This window comes from Vulpes vulpes, chromosome 12 (genome assembly GCF_048418805.1).
Source record: "Vulpes vulpes isolate BD-2025 chromosome 12, VulVul3, whole genome shotgun sequence".
NCBI classification, from domain to species: domain Eukaryota; kingdom Metazoa; phylum Chordata; class Mammalia; order Carnivora; family Canidae; genus Vulpes; species Vulpes vulpes.
Window position 1 is genome coordinate 5,851,146 of NC_132791.1, and position 26,446 is coordinate 5,877,591.

General features: G+C 62.2%; 1 protein-coding gene across 5 annotated transcripts in view; it reads left to right on the forward strand.

The window, feature by feature from the left end:
- The window catches only part of WHRN (whirlin), an 83,667-nt gene extending 58,301 nt beyond the window's left edge, over positions 1 to 25,366 (forward strand). The window contains exons 4-13 of one of the 5 annotated variants that reach the window (XM_072727554.1): positions 4,406 to 4,608; positions 5,567 to 5,603; positions 6,821 to 7,033; positions 7,724 to 7,933; positions 10,351 to 10,383; positions 19,776 to 19,847; positions 21,100 to 21,643; positions 23,435 to 23,616; positions 24,116 to 24,238; positions 24,499 to 25,366. In XM_072727554.1, coding sequence (XP_072583655.1) covers positions 4,406 to 4,608; positions 5,567 to 5,603; positions 6,821 to 7,033; positions 7,724 to 7,933; positions 10,351 to 10,383; positions 19,776 to 19,847; positions 21,100 to 21,643; positions 23,435 to 23,616; positions 24,116 to 24,238; positions 24,499 to 24,681 — 1,800 coding nt within the window. In that variant the 3' untranslated portion in view covers positions 24,682 to 25,366. The remainder of the gene's footprint in view (positions 1 to 4,405; positions 4,609 to 5,566; positions 5,604 to 6,820; positions 7,034 to 7,723; positions 7,934 to 10,350; positions 10,384 to 19,775; positions 19,848 to 21,099; positions 21,644 to 23,434; positions 23,617 to 24,115; positions 24,239 to 24,498) is intronic. The other 4 variants (XM_072727552.1, XM_072727553.1, XM_072727555.1 and 1 more) reach the window with 4 other exon arrangements.
- Positions 25,367 to 26,446: the final 1,080 nt, after the last annotated feature.

Genomic DNA, 26,446 nt, shown 5'->3' on the forward strand with positions numbered 1-26,446 from the left:
GCTGAAGGCAGGGCTCAGCGGGGAGGCAGGTGAAAAGATAGGGCATGATTTTGAATGTCTCAGAGGACAGGTCTCTTCAGGGACCCTGTCAGCACAGTTTCTCAAAAATGCAGCTAACAGGGGACTCCTGGGGGGCTCAGTGGTTGAGCATCTGCCTTCGGCCCGGGGTGTGATCCTGGGCTCCCGGGATCGAGTCCCGCATCAGGCTTCCTGCGTGGAGCCTGCTTCTCCCTCTGCCTGTGTCTCTGCCTCTCTCTCTCTGGGTCTCTCATGAATAAATAAATAAAATCTTTTAAAAAAAATGCACATCTAACATTAATTGAGCACTTACTGGATGCTAGACACTATTTTACTGCGTTCTGTGCACCCGTTCAGTACATATTCACTGAGCACCTACTACGTGCCAAGTGCTGTTCTAGGTGCTCGGGCTCCAGCGGAATCTATCAACTCCCTTAGTCCTGGAACCCATGAGGGTAGGCACTGACGCTACCCGCATTTTCCCGGGAAGGTAACTGAGGCACAGAGAGGGGGGTTACCCAGGGTCACGCAGGTGGGATTAGACCGGGCAGGCCGACTCCTGTGCCTCACATGCCCTGCCACTTACTCTGTGTCATTCCGGAGCACTTGGTGTCTCATTCCTGTTTTGAGGGAAGAGATGCCTAGAACGGTGAACTTGTTTTCCCTGGGTCTCTCAGGGAGTAAGAGGGGACCAGCAGTCGAGGTGGGTCAGTCCCACGCCTGCCGAGCGCCCTGTGCCGCTTGCAGGGCCTCCTCCTCTGTGCTCCTCTGCTGGCCTCGGACCCAGAGGGAGTGAATTCCTGCTTCCTGGTGGTTGGCCAGGTCTCTGTGCCCTCCGCGGAGTGTCCCAGATCTGAGCCTGTCACCTGATGGGCTGTGGATGACGGAGGAGTCTCTCCTCTGCCTTAAAATAAAGGTCATTCCCGTGGTCCGTCCCCTGGCACCGCCTCCTCCCCACCCCGTCCCTGGTGATAAACAGGATGCCCGTGGTGACAAATAAAATGAAGCCACCTTTATTCGTTTATCCTCCCGTGTCTTCCCCATCGGCATCCCGTGTGCAAGCTGAGCGCTGTCAGACACTCGATCACACCGCATCTGTCTCCCCTTTCTCCGGGGGGTCGTGTCCTGAGGAGCTCTGGGTGGCGTGGGTGTCTTCTTGCTCAGTTAGCCTCAGAGTCTGGGCTTTGCCGTGGCCTCGCTGTGGCCCTAGGCACGTGCCCCGTGCGGTCCGGGCCTCAGTCTCCCCATCTGCAGGAGACTTTGGACCACCCTGACCAGGACAGCATCTCGGCCTCCCTGCTTGTTGCCTCTAACTCCGGGCTGGCGCCGGGGGCCCAGAGGAAGGAACGATGCCCTGAATGAACACAGGGCACCCAGTCCTGGCGGGGAAGGAGCCCGATCAAGGCCTTGAAACATGCCATCTCCAACAGGCCAAGGCAAAGGGGCAGGGGGGCAGGTGGGGAGGATGGGGGCCTCCCTGCCCTTCACCGCGAATGCCCCCCACCAGCCCGGACCACCGGGAATAAGTGGCAGCGGTGCCAAGAATGTGCAAACAGCTGGGCTCGGGTCCTGGCTCTTTTCTCCCATCCCGTGTGACCTTGAGCAAGTCGCTTGACCCTCGGTTTGGAAGGGGAGCGAATGAACAGCCTCTCGTGGGCCGGCGGGCCCCTTGGATTCTCTGGCCTCCCGGGCCTTGCCGGTGGTATCGAGCCCACTCCACAGAGAGGACACCGAGCCTCAGGGTGTGCTCAGGAGCAGTGCAGGGCCGCCCCCTCCTGTTTCACAGTTGTCCGGCCGCGGAAGCAGGGGCTTCTTTTTGCTGCACCGTGGGGACAAGACCCCACACCCCACAGCCTGCGCTGGGCTCTGAGCGGCCGGGGAGACCCCGGATTTGTTTCAAGTGGCTTGTGGACTCGCGGTGACAGTAAGCCAGCCGGCCCCTGTGCTGACGGCGCTGTCGGACCCGGGAAGCCCTCCAACGAGTGCAGAGCGTGACCGAGAACCGGACACGGAGACGCGGGAGCATCTCACACCAACTCAGATGCCGTGGGCGGCTGTGTGGGGACCCGAAGTTGACCCTGTCTGGAACTGGGGTTTTAAAACCGATGCTGCTTGGAAAAGAAGAAAATTGGAAGGAGATTGAGAAGATGGGCTCCCGTACCCCCATTCAGTTGGGGTTTCCCAAGTGTGACTCCCGTTCCACGCCCGCTCCCCCGGCGGGCTGCACACGAACCCCACGCCGCCTGCCCGGATCTGGCAGAGGTGTATTTATTCAGCAGGCAGGAAGGGAAATAGGACCAGCACCGCGGCCTGGTGATTTCAGGGATATGAATGCAGAGGATGGGGTGGCTGGGAAATCACGGGGCTGCACAGGTGACAGGTGACAGGTGCTGGGCTCGGGGCCAGGGAGAGTAACTGGAGTTTGGAACCACCGTGTGCAATCAGGGCCCCCCCCTCCCCGATTGCTCCCCTATGGTTACTGACACCACACCCCAGGGTCGTCAGATTTAGCGCATCGAAATACAGGATGCCCTTCTAAATGTGCCCGGGTAACGGATGCTTCCTTTAGCCTATATCTGGCCTGTGCGGTATTTGCGATGGACCCCCCCACCCCAGGCCTCCCTGGAGGGCCAGGTGGGTGCTCGCGGAGTTGAGCTGTCTTCCCCTGGGGACCCGGCGGGAGAAGCTCGTGCACGAAACGGTGTCCTGACGTGTGCGGGCTCTCAGAGGCTAGTCCCTTTAGTTAAACTGCTGGGACGGGAATAGAGCGTGTAGGGAAGATTACGACCGATTCCCTTAACAAAGCTGAAGCTCTTGGGAGAGATACTGGAGGAAACAGAGCCTTGAGCGGACGGGAGGTGTGGGCGGGCTGCAGCCGGAGCTGTGGGGGCAGCGGGTGGCGGAGGGGGCCAGGCAGAGGGCAGGGGGGTGGGGGGGTGGCAGAAGGGGGCCAAGGCCGGGCAGAGGGCAGAGTGCAGGGGGGTGGTGGAGGGGGCCAGGGTCGGGCAAAGGGCCAGGGGCCGAGGGCAGAGGTGGGGCCGTGGGGCACGGGCGGGGGTGCCGGGGCCCTGGCAGGAGGTGCCCTCCACGCTCAGCAGGGCCTGGTGCGTAGTGGTCCTCTGCTCTGCTGCTCCGCCGGGGCAGGCCGACGGGAGGCAGGCCCAGCTGGGGCCGCCGAGACAGGGTGGGAAGGGGCAAAATCCATCCTGCGTAAGCACTTATTGAGCACTTGCTGTGTGCCAGGCGCAGAAGCAGGGGTTGGGTCTGGTCTTCGGAGGCCAGCTGGGGCCACCTAAGCTCTCGGCAGCCCGGGTGCTCACGGGTGGTGCGGAAAGACTCAGACCCACAGGTATGGCCGGGAGCCCTGGGAAACATGCTGGTGGCTGGAGACATTTGCAGGACAGTCCTGGGCTCGCACCCCATTTTTACACCCGAGGAAACTGAGGCACAGAAGCCTGTGGGGGATCCACTTGAGCTCACATGGCACGGAAGTAGCAGAGTTGGGATTCGACCCCAGCTGTGATGTCCCTTAGAACCCTTAAGCCCTGACCACAGTGCTCTCCTGGCCCCTGGGGCCTGACCCGGAGCCGTGAGCAGGGCAGGGGGGCTGGGGGAGGGAAAAGCAGGCAGGACCCCGGGCCTTGTGGGGCTGCCCTTCAAGGCCGCGGTGGGGAGCCGCCCGGGCAGCAGTGCCCCCTCCAGGAAGAGGGAGGAAGAGAAGCTGCCCCGGGTCGGGCATCCTGCCCTCCAGACCCCTGGGATTCGGTGATGGGTTCCTGTGTATGGGAAGGCTACTTTTCTTCCCCCTTTTATTTTTTTGAATCCTTCTGCTAAAAAAAAGGTGGGGGGGAGTTCATGTTACAAAATAAAACTGCCTCCTTGTAAGAATCCAAGCGATATGTTACTGCTTTAATGGGAGGCTCGTTTTCTCACTTACTCCTTCTTTCTTGAGTAAGTTAAAATGTTGTTTGTGTTTTAAGGAAATACGTGCGCGCTTGAGGTGTAAACCTCTCAACCCCGTGGAAGCGTAGAAGGGAGATCACGGAAGCGGGCCTCCCCGTCCCTCGCCCTGCCCTGCCCGGCCTAACCAGGCCTCTCGCGGGGCTGTCGTCGTCTGGATAAGGGGCCTCTTGAGAAGCCGGCTGTGGACTCACCCCTTGAGGGGAGGGAGGTGGCCCTTTGTAATGACAGCAGCGTGGGCTCAGGCTCAGGATGGGGAGGTTGGCTCTGCCACGGACTTGCTGCGTGACCCACAGGCGCCCCCCTGTAACCTCTCGGGGCCCCCGTGACCTCCTCGCCAGGCTGGGGTCGGGACTCGGACGCCCCTGGCATGAGCCAGTGTCCTCCAAGCAGCCCGGGTTACTGTGTCCCTTGGTGGTCCTGGCAGGTTGGGGACCAGATCCTGGAGGTGAACGGGCGGAGCTTTCTCAACATCCTGCATGACGAGGCGGTCAGGCTGCTCAAGTCCTCCCAGCACCTCATCCTGACGGTGAAGGACGTGGGGAGGCTGCCCCACGCCCGCACCACGGTGGACGAGACCAAGTGGATCGCCAGTTCCCGGATCGAGGACGCCACCGCAAACACGGCAGGGTCCGGCTGCGCCCCTCGCTCCTTGTGAAGCCCCCTGCCGTCCCTTCACCACACCCTGACCTGTGACGATTCTGAGAGCCCAGGGTCCCCATACCAGGGTCCTCTGCATGACCCAGGGCACGTCCCTTCTCCTCCCAGGCCTGTTTCCGTGGAGAGCTGACGTGCATAATCCAGCTCCCGCATTCTTTATCTTGACGTCATTTGGGGCCCTTAGCTGCTTCCTGTGGAAAGGGGGGGCTCCTGACCCCTGCCCCCATCCAGCCCTGGGGATGAAGACCCGGCGAGTTACCCGAGGAAAGGGGTCTGGGAGTCAGAAAGTGACTGTCATTGCTGATGGTGCCAGATGTCCCCTTTGGATTTCCATCAGGAGTCTCAGAGCCGCTGGGGGCCGCCCAGGCCAGTGACACCCAGAGCATCGCGCTCCCTCTTCCCTCCTTCCCTCCTGCTTCCCTCCCCTTTCCCCAGCACAACATCATAAATTTTTTAATCAGCTACCAACATTTAAGAGGCCATCAGGTTTCCCATGGGGAAAAACAAACAGCGGATTTCTGGCTGCTTTTAAAATTAGGCATTCTGGCGGCTTGGGCGCATGTTTTTTTATGAAATTGGGCTGGAGCTGAGCTGCACCTGCGAGCTGATCTCTGGGTCTCCAGTTTGCCCCCCCCACCCCGGTCTTCCCCCTCCCTAAGTTTGGCCTGTCCCCTGAGGCCATGGCTGCTGTCTCCTGTCCCGTTGCCTACCTGGGCCTGTGGGGTCAAAACGAGTCAGGAGCCCACCTGGGCGTGGTTTTAGACGCGCTGCCCACGTGGCTGATGGGGAGGCCAGAAGTGGCGCCGCTGCCCAGGGGTTCCCAGTCCCTTGAGGTGCCCCAGCGAGTGGGGCCAGGGTGCCCTCGACATGCGCCCCTCCCTTGCTCACGCCTGTGGAACGGCTCGGTCACATCTGTCTTTCTCCATAGGTTCCCTGGGGATCTTCCCACGGAAGGAACAAGCAAGGTAGGGCACTCTCCACCTGCGGCCATCCTTGGCTTCGTCACGGTCCCCGTGGGGGGTGAGAGTGGGGGCCGGGCCTGGCCGGGTGTGCAGAGCCACTCGCGTGCTTGCCCTCATTTGGGGCGGGCAGCCCGCCGATGGTCCGTCCATCCTCGAATCCCGGCCTGTCGCTGAGCGCCACCAGGTCTGGGCACCACCCCGGGCCCCGGGAATAATTGCACTGAACAGAACCCATCAGATCCCTGCCCACGCAGAGATGACGCCTAGACACAGAAAATCAAACCCGCGCACACGGGTCTCTGTAGTCACAGAAGTCATTGGGTGCCGTGAGGCGAGGGGCTTGGAGCATGAGAGGGAGTAGCAGGTGGGACATCTGACTCAGGTGGGCTGAGAGGCAGACGGGAGGGCGAAGGCTCTGTGGGGGTCGGTGACGCCGTAACTTGGGCTTGTGCCCTGAATGCCAACTAGAAGCCACACCAGAGTCTGGTGCAGGGGCGGGAAGGGGTGGTCTGGTCGGGGGGCGCAGCGTGTGCCAGAGCCCCGCGGCAGCAAAGGGCCGCCTGGTGGAGGCAAGGAGAGCACGAGGGGGTGCGGTGAGCGAGCACGGGGTGGGAACCGAGTGACCCCACGCGGGGTCCCTGGATCACACGGGGCTTTGTGGGCCGCCTGAGAGGCTTGGCTTCTAGCCCGAAATGCTGGGACTTCATAGAAGGGCTTAGGCAGGGGAGCGAGACGAGGGGCGTCATGTTTTCACAAGATCATTTCAGCAGCTCTGCGTAGGTGATGGGGGAGGCAGAGGGGATGACAGGGGACACCCACGTCGTCGTGGCCACGGCTCCAGGTGATGCCGGAGGCAGTGGCGGGAGGGCAAGGGGGTGGATACACGTCTGCGCTCTTCTCGGAAATGAGGTGACTTATCCCCGATTTACCAAGGGGGGCACCGAAGCCTGGGGAATGACTTGGAAACCACACACTGAAATTGCTCCGCTCAGAACGGTGCCAGGATCTGATGAGATGACACGTGAAAGTGCTTTGCAACCGCACGAGCCGCCCCGTCTGAGATGGGGCCTGTAACCGGCCTCTCCTGCAGGAGTCCCGGGGAGGCCGAGGCCATGGGGTGCCCCCATCCCTCCGCTCGGCCCCACCCCCAACCCCACCCCCAACCCCACCCCCACCCGGAGCAGCTCCGAATCCCCGGCTCCCTGTCACCTGTCTTTCAGCTGGGATTGTGCAAGGGGCCGGCTGGCTCCCAGGTGACCCTGAGCAGCCTGGGCCACCAGACGCGTGTGCTGCTGGAGGAGCAGGCAAGGCACTTGCTGAACCCGCAGGAGCGCGCCACCATGGCCTACTACCTGGAGGAGTACCGCGGCGGCAGCGTCTCCGTGGAGGCCCTGGTCATGGCCCTGTTTGAGCTGTTCAACACCCACGCCAAGGTGAGGACGAGGCCCTCCTCCCACCCCCTGCCTCCCTCCATCCCCTGCTCCTTTCCTGAGAACCCAAAGAATCGGGTGGAAATGGCCCTGGGCGGAGGCTAGTGACCGAGGCGGGCTCCTTGTCCCAGGGAAGCCAGCCCACAGACTCCCGGGGACGGGGCCCTGACGAGGTGGCTGTCAGTGCTGAGCTACCTTGAGAATCCTCTGGATTGCTCTTCAAAAGCAAGGCCGGGGCCCCGCCCCAGGCTGGTTAACTCCACTCATCTGTGGGTGGGAGCCCGCCGCGAGCCCCCAGGGGACCGTGCCGTGCTGCCAGAGGAGGTCCGGGCTCCAGAGGCTGCATGAAGGAAGAAGTGATTAAACCCACGGGGAGTGGTCGCGTGTGGGGAGGCTTAACAGAGGAAACGGGGTTTGGAGAGAAGTAGGGAAGGGCGTTCCAGGTGGGAGAGACGGGGCTTCCTGGTGTGCTCGGGGGGCTGCAGCCACGCGGGCGTGCCAAGATGCCAGCGAGGACGAGGTGACCCGGCATCCAGGCCACAGCGTGCGTGGACGTCTCCCGGGGCAGGGGGAGCCACGGAGGCTTGAGGGAAGCCGGTGGCCAAGTCTGCCCTCGGTCGTTGGGAGCAGCAGGGGATGGGCCCGCCTGCTGGTGGAGCTCCGGCTGACTGCCCTGCTGGTCTCCATCCCCAGTTCTCGCTCCTGTCTGAAGTGAGGGGCACCATCTCCCCCCAAGACCTGGACCGCTTCGACCACCTGGTGCTGAGACGGGAGATCGAGTCCATGAAGGCGCGCCAGCCCCCGGGCCCTGGGGCCGGGGACACCTACTCCGTGGTCTCCTACAGCGACACGGGCTCGTCCACAGGCAGCCACGGCACCTCCACCACCGTCAGCTCGGCCAGGGTGAGCTGCCCGCGCCCCGTCCCTGGCGTGCTGGCCCGCGGGGGCCGGGGGGCCTCAGGATGCCGGCTGTGCAGTGAGACGGATCTAGGTGCGCATCTCAGCGCCACCCCTTCCCGGCTCTGTCCCTTGCCTTTCCCAGCTGCAGCTTCTTCCCTTGGAAAAACCTCATCGTTGTTGGAGGCCCCACACGTGCGCAGCAAGGCAGGCGTGGGCTTGCGGTGCGTAGGGGGAGGCTCGGGACAGAGGTGAAAAACGTGGGGGATCAGACAGAAAAATCAGTAACGGCCCGCGGGAGGATCCCACCAGAAACCGTGGCAGGGCCTTCCTGGGGGTCATCGTGGTGGCATCTCGCCTGAGACGCACCGTCTTGTCTCTGGACCCCACTCTGCCTCTCTTCCCCAGAAAAGCCTGGGGTCCCTCCTGGGTTCTGCCCCCAGGGTGCTCAGAGGCAGATGAGCCCCAGGAGGCCTTTGCCAGGAAGGAGCAAGGGAAGAGGCTCTCAGGCCACGCGGGCCTGGGGGTCAGGAGAGCCCACGTGCTCACGCTCTCCTCTGCTGTCCTTAGATCCCTCGTCACCACTGCCCCGTGGAAAGGGCGGGCGGGGGGTGGGGTGGGGGGAGCCGCATTTCTCAAGCCCTGCTGCTCCCAGATGCTGGCTTGGGAGATCTTACCGGTGGGGTCTCCGGAGCCCTGGGGCACACGCAGTCAGCGGGCCTGCTGGAGGAGCAGAGCCCGGGGGTGCACCCCGGTTAGGGGCCCGGCAGGGAACAGCCCGGGGGAGCCTCTGCAGCCTGCCCATCCCAGCAGAGCTTTGGTTCCTCTTTAGCTCTGGGGATCTGGGTTTCTGGGGGAACTTCTATCTCTCTGTCTCCTACCCCTACCATTCTGAGTCACCCTCCTCCCCTTCTGAGTCCTGGTCCCGTCCTGGGGTGACCGGCAAGCTGCCAGGCATTCCTCTAGGGCTCTGGCTGTGGCTGCAGTGGAGGCAGTGCCAGGCCTCGGGACGAGCAGATCACGCTTCTGGGGCAGGGAAGAAGCGGTCCCCGCCGCCCGGGGCTGGCTGTGTGTTTGGCTCTGTGCACGTGCTCCGATGGGGCACCCAGGTGATGAGCTGGATGCAGGGGGCAGGGCCCTGGCCCGAGGGGCCGGTTCTCTCCGGGGCCAGCTCCATTTCCATTGAGATTGGCCTCGGTAATATCCCTGTGGGGCTTCGGGGGCCGTGAGCCTCCGCTCTAAAACCTGGGGGGTTGCAGGCTGTAATTCTGGGCTAGTCCCTTTAGAAACGGGGATGGGAGATCCAGTGGGGGGAACGGGGTGTGTTTTACCCTGGGAGGCAGGACATGTGGGTTTGAGCCCCAGTTTCTCCGGGCCTCAGTTTTCCCATGAGGAGAATGGCCCAAAGTCTTCGTCCGAGGCCCTGATGGCCGTCAGGGTGACTGTTATGTCCAGCTCAGCACTGGTCTGCCGTGGCCTTGCCCAGCCCCGGGGTCGCCCCCAAACCTGAGAGGTGCTGCCCCCCCCCCCAGTCTCGGCCCCGTGCTTCACTGCCTGGTGCCTCAGTTTCCCCACTTGCACTGGGACAGGGATGCGGCTATGCACAGCTTGTTGGGAGGATTAAGTGAGGAGTAACCTCCCTGTTGGCACCGGCATCCCAGAAACGCCATCCAGACCCCGAGGGCAGGTGAAGCTTCTGCTCTTACCCACTCCCCCACCCCCACCCCCCACCTGACTGCAGAAAACCACCTTAAGGATTTGCATCCAGGGCCTTGCAGACATTTGGAAGCTTCTGGAAGGCACTGGATTGAGGGTCTGCTACCCTCCCTCACTCTTCTCGTGCCTCAGGTGCCCTTGCATGTACAGCCTGGGGCCTCATCCTTCAGACTCAGGGCTTCACTGCCGGCTCAGGGCTTGGGCCTCTGTGAAGTCCAGGTTTTCTCTGGTCCAATCTTCGGAGCAAAGTCCCCCTTCAGGCTCTGCCTTCCACTAGCAGGTGTGACCTTGGACAAGTCCCCGCTCTTCTCTGGGCCTCCCGTTTTTCCATCTGCCAAATGGGAGTGACGATCCAGCCTTGCCTGCTGGCCAGTGCCAGGGTGGCCCCCGGGTGAATAGCCGTCGTCTATTCACAGCTGCCATCTCTGCAGAGCCGCAGCGGCCCCTGGTCTCCTGCGAGGACGCAGTTACGACGGAGGAGTGCTAGTTGTGGCAACGGGGCCTTCTCTTCATCCGTCCTTTTTGCCCCCCCGCCCCAGGCATCTAGGGGAGATAGGGGATTTTAGAGAATCGTGTTCATTGTGCCTTTCTCTGGGTGTGTGCATGCGTGCATGTTTGGCAGAGGGGGCGGCTGCTGCACCCACCCCATCCCTGGTATTTATTTGATGTATTTTTCTTTTTGCCTTTTGCCCACCCATCCTCCCCAGGAGCGGCTGCTGTGGCTTATAGACCTGATGGAGGTACCGTCCTTCCTGCCGGGCGGGGCTGGGGGGTCCCTTAGGTGGGGTGGAGGTAGGGGGGCCGTGGCCCTTCCTGCCACCCCCTTATGTCTGCACCGAGCCCTGGTGGGAACTGGGATCCTCCTTCGTGCTCGCTGTCCCTCCTGTTGGCCAGTCCATGAGGTTTCCTCAGGCTTTGGAGTGGGAATGCTCTCCGCTTAAACCCCAGCCCCTGCCCCTTCCTTGCTCTGTGACCTCAGAAAGGGATCTTACCTCTCTGAGCTCAGTTTTAGGATCTGTAAGATAAGGATGATAATTTCTGGGGTGTGGAGCCGTTGTGAGACCTCTTGCCCCTCCATAGGCTATAAGCTCTGTCTGGACTGTTCTCTTTCCCACTTCCCATGGCCTGGCTGTCCCCTGCGTGTGCATCAGCCCTGTGCTCACAGGTCACCTCTTCCCCCAAGACTTCCCTGATTCTCTGACTTCCCTATGGCTCCTCCAGCCCCCTGAGCGTCCCATTGTCATGACTCTTGTCTCATCATATTCTAATAATGTTGACAAGCCTGGCTGGGTACTCCCTCCTCCCCACCGCCCACAGTGGCTACTGTGTCTGAGTCACCAATGAATCCCTAGTGCCCAGCCCAGAGCCTGACCCATATTAATATCTGAGGCCATTGTTTTTGGTTTTTGGTTTTAATTTAAATTTGATTTGCCAACATGTAGTATAACACCCAGTGCTCATTTCATCACGTGCCCTCCTTGATGCAACTGGGGCCTTACCTAATAATAAGCACTGCTGGCATTTGTCGAGAGTTCTTTGTGGCCTCGTGATAACACTTTCCAATTGTGTCTTCTTTGACCTTGCCGGTAACTGGGAGGGGCAGGTACAGCCACGATTCCCACTGTACAGAGAGGAAAGCCAGAGTCAGAGAGGGAAGCCACTTGGTCCAGGTCACTCAGCTAGTGAGTGGCGGAGTCAGGATTCAGTATTTATCTACTCCCCACCGAGTGCCGGGCACTGGTCTGTGGGACCGACACGTGTCCGTGAGCTTTGCAGTGATGCTGAACCCCCAAATCTAGATGGACAAGACCCCACAGCACCTCTTTCTTGTGATCACGCAGCTCCTGTCCCTCATGCAGCTCACCTGCTTCCCTGTCTGTGTGCAAACACCTGTCACATGGCTCTAACCTCCTTCTGAGTTAGTCTTCCCTGGTAAATAGGAGGGACCGGGGACCAGGCGGGGACCACACCTTTCTCCTGCCTGTGTGCCCAAGTGCCAGCCCAGGCTCTGGAAGTGAGTCGGGGCCCGGGAAATGTGGGGCAGAAACTGAAATGGATCCGCACGCCCTGGCCACTCAGGATTATCTTCCGACATTCCAGCCTTCTAAACACGTACCTCCCGCATCGTAGGCAAATGTCCTTTGCCCCAGTGTTCCGACCGGCAGAGTGGCAGGCGGCTGGCTCTCGTGACCCAGATGCCCCAGACGGTTGCCCCAGATGGAGCCAGTTTCCACTGAGCGTGGACCGCGCTGTGCAGTTAGCAGCCGCAGGTTAAACGTGGCTCATTCTGCAGCTTTTTCCCTTAAACCAGACAAAATCGATCAAAGGAGATCAGATACAGCCTTCCCCCGATGACAAATTGCGTTTCTTTTCCACTTGTCTAATAGAGAGCCAGCCCTGGGAATTTGTCCTGCCTGCAAACAATGTCATTCCTCCCATGCACACGTCAGCCAGGCGAGCTGAGCGGAAGCAGGGCCTGCCTGCCATTTCTTGAATCCTTCACGGGATACCAGCCAGCCGGCGGCAGGGGGGCTTAGGTGCACAGGTGCAGAGTCCCGCAGCCCGGGGCTGGCTCTCCCCAGTAGCAGCCGTGTCACCTTGGGCAGGTGACGTCAGCTTTTGGAGCCTCAGTTTCCACATCTGTACACCAGCTGATAAGACCAGTCATCTGTGGGTTGTCGTGAAAATTCAGTGAGCTCAGGAGCGGACTTGCAGGTGTGGAGAATGGGGGAGCCAATTCCCTGAATGCTCTAAGGGCTGGCAAAGGGCGCTGCAGAGGATTTCCGGGGCAGAGGGGTTGTAGAGGCCAAGGCCAGCCTTGTACCCACATAGCAGGTGCCATTGAGGTCAGGGGTGGCAGCTGGGACATCTCCAGCCTTAACCACAGCCCCTTTGCTCCTGGAATTGAGAGGTTTGCACTCCAGGCGTCTCCTGTGCCTGGAAAGGGGCTCCCCGGGCCCCACCAGAGGATGCTGGGGCGGGGGCCCTGCCTCTAAAAGCCTTACCCTGTCCCCACGCGGTAAGGTGAGAAGTGGGTGCCGGGTGTGGCTGTCAGCACTTTGCTCCCCTGTGGCCTCCACTCTGTCCTCCTCCTCTGGGGCGAGAGGAGGGTGGAGATGCTCAGACCTGCCTCAGGCCCTTCCGGCCGCAGGGACCCTGATTGTCAAGGCAGCTCTTCCCCTGATTGTCACGGGGAGCAAACCATCAGAGGATCTTTTCCCACCTCCTGTGCCGTGCCTGTGGCCCAGCCCTGGCCGGGTGCAGAGCGAGCTCTGCTGGGCGAGCCCTCCCGCCGTGGGGGAGCAGGAAGGACCCCAACCATTGACTCATCCATCAGCCACTCCTGCGGCGAGCATCCACTGGGACTCCCCCGCCACCCGCCCCGCGCCGGGCTCTCAGGCCACAGCACTTGCTGCGGGGAAGCTTAGCCAGTCCTGTCGGGGAGGCAGCCTCAGATCAGATCACCTACCTAACTCACACCCTGAGAGATGGGGAGGATTGGGGCCCTGGGGAGCAGAGCAGGGCGTCAGGGGGATGTTTGAGCGGAGCTCGGAAGTCATTGGCATCAACCGGGCAATCCACAAGGCCAGGAGCCGGGTGGGCCAGATCGGCATGTGCAAAGGCCCTGAGCGCAAGGGTTGTGGACCCCAGAAGGAGCTAGGGGAGGTCAGGAGGGCCAGAATGCCGGGGGTGATGGGGAGAGGGCGCCGAGTTAGCAGCAGGAGGCACCAGAGACTCGACTAACCCTGGAGCCCCGGAACACCACTGAGGGTCTTCAGCCAGGAAGTGACAAGATCCTGTTGGCCTCTTTTAAGATGCTTCCCCTGCTGCGCAGAGACCTCAGAGGCGCGTGCGGTGGGGTGACCTGGCGAGGCTCCTGCTGCCATCCGGGCAGGCGGGTCTGCAGTCAGGCGGCCGGGCTCCGCGGCCCCTGTCCCAGGAGGCTGCTCGGTGCCCCGGGGCGGGGGGCACGGCAAGGCTGGAGTTAGTTTTTCTGCACGAGTAGAACAGCCCATTCCCCCCTAAGAGGCCTCGACACGAGCGCCCTGCACCTTCAGAGCCTTAAATTCATCGGGGGCGTCAGTGAGCCTCGGGGCGGCCGCGGCGTTGCCTTAGCTGGTGTCTGCAGCAGCCACGATCCTCCCGGCCGGTCCTTTTGGGAGGCGGTGGCCTCCCCGCGCGGGGACTTGGGACTGACTGCTGGAAGCTGTTTCCGGCAAACAGAACCAAGTCCACACGGATCCGCCCTGCTCCTCCGGAGCCTGCACCCTCCCAGGTATAAACTGGGCGAGTCAGGGTAAGCGCTGACCTGAGACTGGGGTCTTCACCTTCTCCGTGCCCTGGACCCCTCCGGCAGGCTGGCGAGCCCGGGCACCCCTGCTCGAAATAGCAGTTTTAAATGTTTAAAAGAAAATACATTGGATCATAACAAACCAGCTCAAGTCCTGGAGCAAAATGCCACGTTCAGAATACGGAAGCAGTTGTAAACCGGGTGCTTGCTGATTCGCACGCCCGGCGGCAAGGTCTGACGGCGGGTCCGCGAGGCCGTCCCTCCTGTGAAGCCGGGGTGAGCGTAAGTGGGTTTTGTGGCGTCTGCAACAACGGGGATCTGGGATGTGACGGGATAGGCCTGCGACTTCGGTTGGTGACGGTGTCTCCGGCTGGGCTGCGCTGCCCCCGGTTTATAAGGAAGCAAGTGTTAGACGTGGATTGGAGGTTGGTGAACACGGGCAGTGTGTTCTCCCTCGGCTGGGTTCTTGGGTCGCCGCATCCCTCCCGGAGCCCTGCTTTCCAGCACCTGTCCTAAGGGCTCCTCCGGTCCTGACCTGGAGCTTCTGGGTCACCGTCTGTCGCTGAGTGAAGGCCTCTCCCTGAGACCCCTGGGAGGGTGGCGCCTGGGGGCCGTGCGTGGTTGGGTGGTCGAACACGGTGCCGCGGCGGGCAGCTGGGAAACGCGCCCCGAGCCGGCCGGGAGCCGAGGCAGTTCCCACGGCCTGTGCCACGCCGGTGAGGGTGGGTTCCAGTCCTCCGTTTGGGGACCCTGTCTCCCCGCCGACCCCTCTGCCCTTCCCTGGCAGCTCCCAGACTTTCAGCTCGGGAGAGGATGAGCCTGTCTCCGCCAGTGTGGCCAGCACCCCATGGCCTGGCTCCATGATCCTTTTGGACTCTCAGTCCGTCCCCTGCACTCCAGGCAGCCCCACTGCCCCCCCGCCCCCGCCCCGTGCCCCCAGGAGCTCCAGGACTCGAGCCTCCACCCAGCCGGTCCCCTCCCCTCCCCGACCTTCCCGGGGTGATGGCCCCTTTTCCCCAGCCCCGGCTCTGGTCAGTACCACGCCTCGCTTGCCTCATCCCCTGCTCTCCACTTCTCCCCGCTGTCTTCCTCCTCTTCTTTCCCTCCGGCTCCCTCTCCCCTCTCTGCCTTCCCTCCTCTGCCCCTCCCCACTGGCCTTGGCCAGACATCTCGGCCCCCTCGGTGACCTTCCAGGACCTTCTGTGACTCAGGGTCTCAGTTTCCTCTGGACAGAGCAGGATAAGGCCCAGATAGCATCAGGCCTCTGGTGCATTTTGGGGCAGAGTGGGGGGGGGGGGGAGCCTGTTGTCCTGACATCAGAGTAAAGAAGCAAGAAGAACAAAGAGCTGAAAATAGCGCCTTTATGTAAGAGCCTTCCCGTGGTGATGAGGGGCTGAGATACCAGGGAGTTGGGCTGGAGCGGGTGGCGGGGGCAGTGGGGGGGGGGGGGCTCGTTTTGCTGAGATGACACCTAGGCCACAGTCACCTGGAAGTGTCACCGCTTCCAGAATCAGGAGGCCACCTGGCGGAGGTCAGCACGGGTCATCGCCCTCCATCGCGTCATTTTATTTTGGCTGCACAGCTCCCCCAGACCAGGCTCCTGGCATATCCGGGCCCTGACTGGGGCAGCTCAGACAAAAAGAGAGGAAGGGAGGAGAATTTTCTGAACTGTCGCTGATTTGGGGAGGAAGGAGATGGGAGGTGGGGGGAGTAGCCAGCCGGGAGGGCGTCCTGGCTCCTGCCTGCTGCAAGCCCTCTGCCTAACAGGCCCCGCTTCCTGCCTCGTCCTTGCTGTGTGACCTTGGGCAGGTGGCCTTCCCTCTCTGGGCCTCGCAACCTCAGCTGCAGACAGATGAAGGGCCGTCTAGCAGGACCAGTGGAGCCACTGAGTCTAAGCCCTCCGCCACGGGTCTGTGGCCTGGGTGGGTGCAGGAGGGGGGGCCCCCAAGCAGCGGGCGGGGGCGGGCGCAGGAGGAGGAGGCCCGGATGCGGGGCGGGCGGGCTCCTGCGTGGGCTCTGACCTTGATCCTCCTCTGGAAGCCCGTTCCTCGTTCCTCGAGCGGTTCTGCTGACGCCTCCCCGGGGCTCTCCGCCTGCTGTCCGTAGCTATTTCAGAGGCTCAGGGAACATGGCTCGGGGCCTCGGGGCTCCTGAGCGTCTGGATCCGGCAGATGGAGTCTGGCGGGGCCGGGCTGCGACCCGTCTGCCGTTTGCTCCACTTGAGGCCTCCTCCCAGGGCTGGGTCTCCGTACCCTCACCTCGCGACTCTCCCTCCCTGCCTCCCGAGCTGGCTCCAGGATGCCCTTTGCCGCCAAGAAGGGCCGAGGCCAGGGGCCAGGGATGGCCCTACCGTTGCACTTGGGTGAGGGGCGCTCCCAGGGCCCTCTGGCTCCCACAGTGTTGGGGCTGTCTCCGGTTCTGGGGTCAGGGTACCGCAGCCTGGGCTCTGGGGCCACCCCACCTGGGTTAAAAACCTGATCTGCGGTAGACTGGCCACATGGCCTTGGACAGGTCACTTCCTCTCTGAGCTGAAAACCTAAAAGCTGCGAGCCAGGGAGGATCGTGGGGTGCGCCTCACATGCAGAAGCAAGTGAGATCGTAGAAGGGCCCGGTGCCTCGCCCGCTGTGCTCCGCTCGCTGCCGTGCTGCTGAGAAAGCCACACCTGCTCTGGAGTGTGGTCAGGGCCCCGGATCCCTCCCGTCCCTCCCAGGGGCCCCGTTACAACCCCCATCAGTGATCCTGAGCGGAAGCGCATGGGCACGTACTGTGTGCATGGCCCTCTGCGGGTGTTGGGGACGCGGTGACCTGCACGTCGTTTATCCCCATGAGCCACGGCTGCCTGATAAATGCTCATTGGCTGAATGAGGGCCCAAGGCTCCTGACGAGGCAGACCAGGGCAGGGTCCCACATCTCTGACGTCAGCTGAGCCCCCAGGGTGCTTGCGGGCTGACTCCGGGGGCAGGTGGCAGCGGCTGAGTGTGGCAGAGGCGCCGCCTGGCCCTCCTGCAGACAGACAGCCATCCGGCCTCTGATCCCCGTCGTGCCTGCTGCAGAGGCCAGGGCTGCCTCCATGAGCCTCTGCTCACGACCAGCCCTGCCTCGCCGTCTACCTCGGCTCGGGTCGGCTGGGGGTGCCCAGCTGTACCAGTTCCGGGGAGCGCTGGACCCGGCCTGGTTTTGGAGGCCGTTTCCTTTCCACTGAAGCAGTCACGTGGGCCAGGGCAGGGTTTTGCAGCCTCTGGGCTTACTGGGGCAGATTTGCCAGGTCCCAAGCTTCTGATACGACGACAGTCACCTGCTCTCATGGGTTGTGCCAGGCCCTGTTCTGAGCACGTCACGAGAGAGGGACGGCCGTCAGCCCACTCTGCGGAGGAGGGAACGGCGCAGGGCACGTCTGTGATTTGCCCCCCCCTCCCCGCCCCGTGGCTGTGAGCAGCAGAGGAGCCGGTGTGATCTCATAGACGCCAAAAGTGGTGCCGCTCCCCTGGTGGGGGGGGAGAGCAGCCCCGTCACTCCCCCTCCCGAGGAACCCCTCCCATCTCTGCATCCAGAAGCATCTTCCTGTGACACGGTGCAGGGAACGGGGTTGGGACGCTGAAGTTTGCACGTATGCCTCAGCTTGTTGGTAAAATGAAGCAGGTGTCTCGGCCTGATGGTACCCCCCACCCCCCGGATGTCAAAGGACCAGAAAAAGAGCCCTGGGTGGGAAAGGCTCCGGGCTGGGAGGGCCGAGTGTCTCGGGGGTGGGTTCCCATGGCGGGTGTTCGTGATTACATGCCCTTCGCCCGCCCAGAATGTTCAAGGAGCATCACTCGAGACGGGGCTGAGTGTGGAGTGACCTGGCAGCCGGTGGCCCAGGGACTCTGGCACCTGGAGCCCCTTCCATCCCTGCCCACTGCTCTACCCTAATTCAGGCCCCACCGTTACGCTCTCCACGATGATCCGCACGGGCTGCCTGGCCTCATTCTCTGGGGCCTCCTGCGTGACAGCCAGTGATCGATGAATTCATTCACCATCGATCGATTCACTCGTGGATTCATTTGCTTAGTAAATATTTATCGAGCAGCAGCAATCCGAAACACTGAGGAGGGAGTAGGGACCAGGTGGTCCCAAGTCCTGCCTTGGAGGAGGTTTTATCCTAATGGGAGAGACAAACAATAAACAGATCGATAATATAACTGATACATCCTATACAGAAAAACGAAGCAGAGTCAGGGGTTCGGCAGGGGGTGGGGGTGGGGGTGGAGGTGGGGACGGGTGCTGTTTTAGACAGGGCTGGTCCTGGAAGGCCTCGCTGAGGTCAGAGCTAAGTGACGTGAGGGAGCGAGTCTCTGGGGGCAGGGAGAGAGCAGTGAGTGCAAAGGCCCTGGGGCAGGAACCATCCCATCCTGTTGGAGAAGTAGCAAGAAAGGGCCCCAGTCACAAGGCTCGATGAGTACAGACTTTAGAACTTTCTCCATGGAAGGAGACCCTGGTTATGCGCCGGGGAGTGATATTATCTGATTTATGTTTCAAGGGTTACATCCTGAGGGCTGCTGGGTGAAGGACGTGATCAGAGTAAGAAGGAGAAAAATAAAGCAGGGCAGGAGGGAAGGGTTGTGGTTTCAGGTTGGCGGGGGGTTGTCAGGGTAGACTTCTTGGAGGAGGTGGTATCCGGGGAAGGTGTCGAAGGAGGTAAGAACGGAGCGGGCCGTGTGGTAGCTGAGGCGGAGCCCGTTGCAGGCACAGGGAACAGGCCGCGTGGGTCAAGGCCCCGACCTGCCCGCATTGCTCTGCTGTGGCTGGAGAGGAAGTGAGCAAAGGGAATCTTCCCAGAAGACAAACTGGGGCCATGTCGCCATGGCAACCCACTGCCCGCAGCCTCAGGTCCCAGCCGCCCCATCCATGCCTGAGTCGGGTGGAAGTGCTCGAAGATTCTCTGCCTCCTTCCCGCTTTCTGCGCGCCCTGCCCTCTGAAACCCCGTCCTTCCCCCCTTTGCCCCCGCTCGCCCGCAATTCTCCACTGTCAGCCACGCTCCCTACTCCAGGAAGCCCTCCTTGACGGCCCCTCCCCATCCGCTTCTGTGCCTGTGTGTCCTCGCTCCGCGCGCAGTCTCCTCCTTGCTTGCCTGTGTCCAACCCACCGCTTGTAGGCTCCTGAAGGCCGGGCTGGGGTCTCACCTCCCCTGGGGCCCCGGGCCCTCCTCGTCAGTCCGGCGTCGAGGCTGCTTGACACTGACGGCTGCACTTGAGACGTGAGCCAGGCGTTGGTCGCAGGGGGCTCGTTGCCATCCTGGGCTCCCCTCTGGGACCCCTAGAGGGGCACTGCCCGGCCTCTTGGGGATGACCCGGAGATTGAGGGGGCGTGAGGCTTCTTCCGGTGAGTTAGAGAAGGAAGCAAGAAATGGGCATGTTTTTGCGAAGTAAGGTTTGTTTAAACTTCCCGCCCGCCTCGCAGTTGAAACCATTCACATTAAAAAAGACAGAGACTTGACCTCTCACTTGCGTCCTGCCCTTGTCACCCCTTCCTGGGGCTGCTGCCAGGAGCACCTTTGGGTTTGGGAGCGCGTGGAGCAGGGCACCCGGGGCCCAGCTTCGGGAATCCCCAGTCCCGGTCGGAGCCACCCCACAGCATCGCCAGGGGGTTCAGGGGAGGCCTGGAGAGCCCCAAACAAAAAATTGATTTCAGAATGACCGGCAGGAAAATTAACATTAATTTTAACGTGTCAGCTTCCCCAGGGTGGGGCGTGTGGGGACAAGCGTGAGCCGCAGGGAGGGAGGATTCTGGAGTCCCGGAGGGCGCATTGCTTTTTCCCTCTCCAGTTTATATCTGCTCACGTTGCTTTCTTCTCCGTTTCTAGAACACTCTGGACCTCGAGGAAACTGGTGAGGCTGTCCAGGGCAGTACGAACACCCTCCCAGACGTTTCCCTGGTGAGACCCTCTGGCTCTTGCACTGAGTGTTGCCCTCCCTGGGCCTGCCGGAGGCCCTGGCGGCCGGCTCCTCCGGCAGAGCACAGCGGGGCACCGGGGCCCTCAGACCCTGCCCCGGGCCTGGGCCCAGGGGCGTCCCTCCGCCTCTCCGGCAGGTCCCAGGACCGCTCTCCACTCGCTCGGGGGATGCGAGGCGGGGACTCGGGCTGTTTGTTTGCCGAGCTGGTGTTAACTTTGGCTTCGGTATCTGCACGTTGTCCTAACGAGTGTGTGAGCGGCCGTCTGACCACACTGGAAATGGAGGCTACCTGTGACCTCGTCCCCTCGGGCCCCTGTGCACACGTCAGCAGCATCACTTGGCAATTTCTGACCCAAATCACTTCTGAATGGCTTGGGCCCCGGAGCCCGCTGCCTGGGCTCAGATCCCACCTCTGCCACTGGCTGCGTGACTTCGGGCGAGTTCCTTAACCTCTCTGTGCCTCCGTTTTCCCCTCTGTAAAATGGGGATAGTACTAGAGTACCTACCCCACGAGTTTGTGGCAAGGGGCACGTGAGTCCATTGAAGTCAAAGCATTTGGGGCAATGCTTGCACTGCCATCGGAGCTCTGCGAGTGTCGGAGGTTGGCCTAGGCAGAGGGGGGAGAGCAATGACCCACGTACCCACAGCCGCCCCTCACCATGCACCTGCTCGATGGCAGGCACCTGTGAACACGTGACACGTGTGCTTCCTCACGTCCCCACACCTCCGCTGGGCAGGCGCGGGTTTCCCCGCGGCCCAGAGCAGCGCTCCGAGAGGGGCTGTGCCTTGCCCGGGACCGCGCAGCCCTGGAGCCCAGGGGACTGTCCCCGCCTATCCGTCCTCCCTCCCTCTAATCCCGCACATCTCCAATCTCTAGCAGCCATGATAATCTTCTAAAAAGAAAAGCCAAGGATATGCCCCTGTTGTTGTTGTTTTTCCATTCTCCGCATCCACCTCTAATTGAGTCTTGTTCCCCGTGACAAGCCCTGGCTGATGCCAAGAGCTTCAGGTCCCAAAGGTAACGATGCCATCCCCAGAGACGCCCGCCAAGATCCCGACGCTTATCAGCTGCCGAGGTGGGGGGGAGAAGTTTTCCACTGGGGTGTTGCATTATTCAGAGCGGCGTGGCCGGTTGCTGACAGAGCAGGCCGGAGTTCCAGCGGGGCCCTCGCCTCGCCCCGCCGCGCCACCATGGGCTCTGACTCCTTCTACTCCTGTTGGGTCTCTTGGCAGGATGATGTCAAAGCCGGCTCCGGCTCCGAGGGGCTGCCCGGCTGCAAGCCGCCGCCTCCCCCGCCGCCCCTGGCCCAAGGCCACGGCCGCCCGCCCACCCAGCGGAGGAAGCCAGCGCAGGAGGACGTCCAGCCCCCTTCGTCCGCATCCTCCCACTCGGGCATCGTCTTCTCGGCCCCGAGGACCCACAGCCCACCGGCGGGCACCGCACCTGCCCCAGGCGCCCCGGCAGCCCCAGACCCGCCCTCCTCCCCCGTCTATGCCTCTGTGTCCCCCGCCAACCCCGGCTCCAAGAGGCCGCTGGACGCCCACCTGGCCCTGGTCAACCAGCACCCCATCGGCCCCTTCCCGCGCGTCCGGTCACCCCCGCACCTGAAGAGCCCCCCTGCAGAGGCCACGCCGGCCGGGGGCTGCCTCCCGCCGCCCTCCCCCTCGGGCCGGCCGGATGCGACGGGCACGAACCAGCACTTTGTCATGGTGGAGGTGCACCGGCCCGACAGCGAGCCCGACGTGAACGAAGTGAGGGCGCTGCCGCAGACGCGCGGTGAGTACCGACCGCCCCCCTCCCGCCCCGCGGCTGGGCTGCAGGGCACCTGCCGAGAGGGCCGGGGTGGGGGGCTCCCAGCAGCTCTGGGGTGGGCTGTCCGTCGGCACAAAGTGGGAGCCGGTGTGCGCCCAGCGTGCTGTAGCACAGGTGTTCCCTGCTCGTGGCCCGGGGGGCATCAGAGCGCCCCGGGGACAGGGTCCTGAGCCCCAGCGCTGCCGCTGAAAAACCGGGTGACCACGGACAAGCCGTGGGATGGAGATTCCGTGACAGCCCCACCGGGTCGCTGGGAGGCTTGGGCTCCTCTCTCCAGCACCCCCAGTCCTGGCCACCCTGCAGTCCCCGACAGTCTCTCCAGGGACAGCAGCCCCCCGTGAGGGCAGGGGTGACCTCTGTGACCTCTGTCCCCGGGGCCTGGCACAAGGCAAGTGCTGGGGGAAAGGCCTGTGTTGAAATGACTGTCTCCGGACCCCTGGGAGTCTCCAGATCCGGGGGGCTGCAGGGTCAGCGTGCAGGCTCGACCTCACAGACCCCTGGGACGAGGCTGCGGCCCCAGAGTTTGCAGAGGGCGTCCAGCTGAGGGGGTGGACGGCAGTGTAAAGCTGGCTTTCGGCTCCCAGGAAGCCTGGAACCTTGGTGGGCTCTAGGTCTCCTCCCTCCCCTTGGCAAGCTGGGTGCAGTTTGCTGGACCCTGCTGCCACCTTGTGGCTAGAGGGCTACAGGGGGCCCCCGCGGTGGCCAGGGAAGGCGGCAGGCCAGGTCAGGGCTGCGGACTGAGCGCCTGCTGTGTGCCAGACGGCGGGCAGGCTGGGGTGCTGAGTGCAGGGTCCCTGGGCTCGGGAGCTCGGTGAGGGAGGGCAGGTAGGGGGACAGCAGGCAGGATGTGGTGAGGGAGACCCGAGGCGCCACCTGCCATGGAGCTGTCTGTTGTGCAGGGCTTCCTGTGTGCCAGATTCGGTTCTAGGGGCCCCTGCCTGTATTAGCAGCTCCTCTATCCCTCCCAGCAGCAGCCCTGCAGGGCCGGACCGTTATCCCCATTTTACAGAGGAAAAAGCTGAGACACAGAACGTAGCAACCTCGGAGCAGTGTCTAGCGCCAAGTCCGCTGTCCTGCGGGCTTCACTGTACACGTCGTATCTAATTAGTCTGGGTGATAATGCTGCTAGACGGGCGGCGGCGTGGAACAGCGCCAGGGAGGCTCAGAGAAGCCATGTGACTCACCCGGGGTCGCTCGGGCTGGTCAGAGGGGAGTCAGGCCTGACCTGCTGGACTCTAGAGTGTCTCAGACGCAGGGGTCAAGCCATCACGCACGCGGCAAAGCAGCTCGGGTATGTGCCCACTGCTCAGCTCAGGCCACTTGGGTCGTGGAGGGTACAGACCAGGTGTGGCAAAGCTTCCATTGTCTTATTGAGAAGCCAGAGATTTAATTTTTGTGCAAAATATTCTAACATCCATGTGCTCATCCATCATTACGATTTGACAGCATTGTGCGAGTTTAAAAATAATAATAATAATAATGACCCACATCTGTGGGCTGGATTGACCTCCTGACCTCCGTGTTCATCATTACGCCACGGGCTGAGGACTGAGGGGGTCAGAGCAGAAGTCCTGGCAGCCGTGGGGCCAGGCCCAGCTGGAAGGACAGGTGTAGTGGTGGAGAGTCTCCCTGGATTCCTCCCTAGTCCATGCTTGGGGAATCCCCACAGCATCCCAGCTCTGTCACCTCCTCCAGGAAGCCCTCCTCCACCCCACCTGTATAAACCACCACTCTCCTCCCGTTTCCCACCTCCAGCAGCCTCCACACTGTCCCAGCTCTCGGACAGTGGGCAGACCCTGAGCGAGGACAGCGGTGTGGACGCCGGTGAGGCAGAGGCCAGCGCCCCGGGCCGAGGCAGACAGATCGCATCCACCAAGAGCAGGAGTAGCAAGGAGCCACCTAGGAACGAGAGGACCGCAGAGGGGGCCACCAAACCGGTGAGCGAGGAGGAGGGGATACAGAGGACCGAGGGGAAAGCAGGCCCCAGAGGGGAACAGGAGGTCCCCAACCAGGTTTCAACTTGACCACCATGGGGAAGAAGTGAGCCCCCATCACCGGAGGGATGTGGGTACCAGAGCGAACAGTGTGTCAGGAGTCTGGGGGCCCAGTTTAGGTCTTGAGGGCCTTTCAGCTCGGCTCTGAGCGGGTGTCCTGGCTAAGGGAGTCAGGCCCGGGTCCGAGTCCTAGCGCCACCACCAGGCAGCCTGGGGCCGGCCCTTAACCTCCTGAGCCTCGGGGTTTGTAGCAATCAGAGATCTGCTAACACCAGTTCCTAGCCTAGCGCTAGCATACTGGCGGCCCCCAGCACTGGGCTGGGGTCTGGACCCTTGTGACCCCGGGGGTGGGGTGCATGTCATGGCCAGGCCGCCCCCCCACCCAGCCAGGCCTGAACGCTGACCAGGCCTCAGGCACTGGTCTCCTTGCTCACACCTGCAGCCTGGCCTCCTGGAGCCCACGTCCACCGTGGTCCGCGTGAAGAAAAGTGCAGCCACCCTGGGCATTGCCATCGAGGGTGGCGCCAACACCCGCCAGCCCCTGCCTCGGATCGTCACGATTCAGGTACCCCTCCACGGGCTCCGCTTGACAGGTCTGTCCGTACCCCCAAGGGCCGTTCCCTCGCCATCTCCGGGGTGACCCGGCACCCGCGGGCAGAGCCAGGCCCTTTGCCCCTCACTGAGCCTGTTTTCCTAATCAGGGCAGTGGACACCCAGATTGCAGGCTGCTTGGCGGTGCCGGGCCTGACCCGGTGGGTGTCTGAGGCCGCCCAGCCTCGCCCCCAGCTGCCTCACACACCCCGGCCCTGTGTCTCGCCCCTGCAGCGAGGCGGTTCGGCCCACAACTGTGGGCAGCTCAAGGTGGGCCACGTGATCCTGGAAGTGAACGGGCTGACGCTCCGGGGCAAGGAGCATCGGGAGGCGGCCCGCATCATTGCGGAGGCCTTCAAGACCAAGGAGCGAGACTACATCGACTTTCTGGTCACGGAGTTCAACGTGATGCTCTAGAGGCTGAGGCCTGGAGGCCCCCCACTGCTGCCCAGTCCCTGGCCCCGGTCCCTCCTCCCTCCCAGCACTATAAGCTCCTCGAGGGCCAGGGCTGCGTAGCCAGGGTAGCAGGAAGACATCCCCCCACTCTTTCCTGGCGCACCGGCCCAGAACCAGGAGAAGAAAGCCGGGTGAGGCACACAGAAGGTCAGGCTGGGGTCCGGTGCCATGCCCGGGGTATGCAGTAGGCGCTCAGTACAAGCATGGGTGTCGGGAAGGAGAGAAGGTCCACCGGAGGCCTGCCAGGGCCCGTTACCTGGGTTGGGGAGGGGGCACTGTGTCCCCCTCCCCCGCCAGCTAGGACCTGGCCCATCCTCAGGTTGTCTGAGCCTTTATCTGGAGTGAGGTCACATGAGAATTCGAGGACACGGCCCCCAGCCAGGGGGGCATCTTGCAGGACCTTTAGTGCCACAAATAAGCATCAAGCAACCCCCCCCTCCATTCTCACCCCCTCTCCTCCTGGCTCCTCATCCCCCTATAGTATTTATTATTTATTTCCCTCTCCTCACCCCTGGGGACCCCAAGACCCCAGGTTCCCAGCCCCGCCCCCAGCCTATCCCAGAGGCCTTGCAGGTGACCAGCGATGTCAGCGTATTTATATACAGAGCTTATGACTTTAATTTTTCAATAAAGAAATCTGAACAAGGTTGAGGCCCAGCGTGCTGTGTGGCCTGCCTTTGGGGCTGGGGTTTCTGATTGCTCAACCAAAGAGGGGTGGGTCGGTCAGATGCTAGGCGCTCAGAGCAACACCTAGCAGCAGCTGCGGCCTTTCCCCTGCCCCCAGGGCTCAACGCAGGATGCACAGTGGGGGTGCAGGGGCACCCAAGCCACGCCCACATCCTGCGGCACCCTTCTTGGTTATTCACAGAAAATACCTTTAAGTGAAAGCACACAGGAGGGGCCCCTGGGTGGCTCAGTGGCTGAGCACCTGCCTTTGGCTCAGGGTGTGATTCCCCGGGGTCCTGGGATCGAGTCCCACATTGGGCTCCCCGCAGGGAGCCTGCTTCTGCCTCTGCCTGTGTCGTTGCCTCTCTCTGTGTCTCTCATGAATAAATAAATAAAATCTCTTTTAAAAATAAATAAACTAAAGCACACAAGTGTGTTATGGGGCGGAATGCACAATGTGCACGGATGTTTTAAGGCACAGGGAGGTGGCCTGCCTTAGGGTGGAACCCAGATGCTGACTGTGTGGTGAGGATTTGTGTGCAGGTGATTCATTGAGGCCACACTCCCTCCCTCCCCGGAGCCCGTAAGGGAGTGGAGAAATCTGGAGGGGGAAAAAGGAGGAAGCCAATAAGGGCTGCAGTCTGATTCTGCAGGGGTCTCTGGAGTACAGGTTGGGCCAGAGTTGTCCCCATTGGGTGGCAAGGGGGCGGGGCTTTCATGGTGTCAGTCTTTGGATAGATAAGGTCTGGGGAGGGGAAGGTGGGGGAGCATTCCCATTCTTCCCATTCTTGACCTGTGCAGTTCAGGCGCCAAGGGCGGGGTGTTAGAAGCAGAAACACAAGGGCAGGGAAGGGAGGGGGCGGGAAACGATGGGTTACACGGCCCCAGTGCCTATTCCCTTCAACCTAGGGGTTTCTCTGAGACAGAGGACTTGGAGAGGGCCTGCTTTGTCCAGCCCTGTGTTCAGAGGTCAGCCAGAGGTGGGTCAGGGGCAGTTTGGTTCCATACACCAGCAGCAGATCTTGCTCTTAGCTGCTTCCCCTTCCCAGCCCAAGGAGAC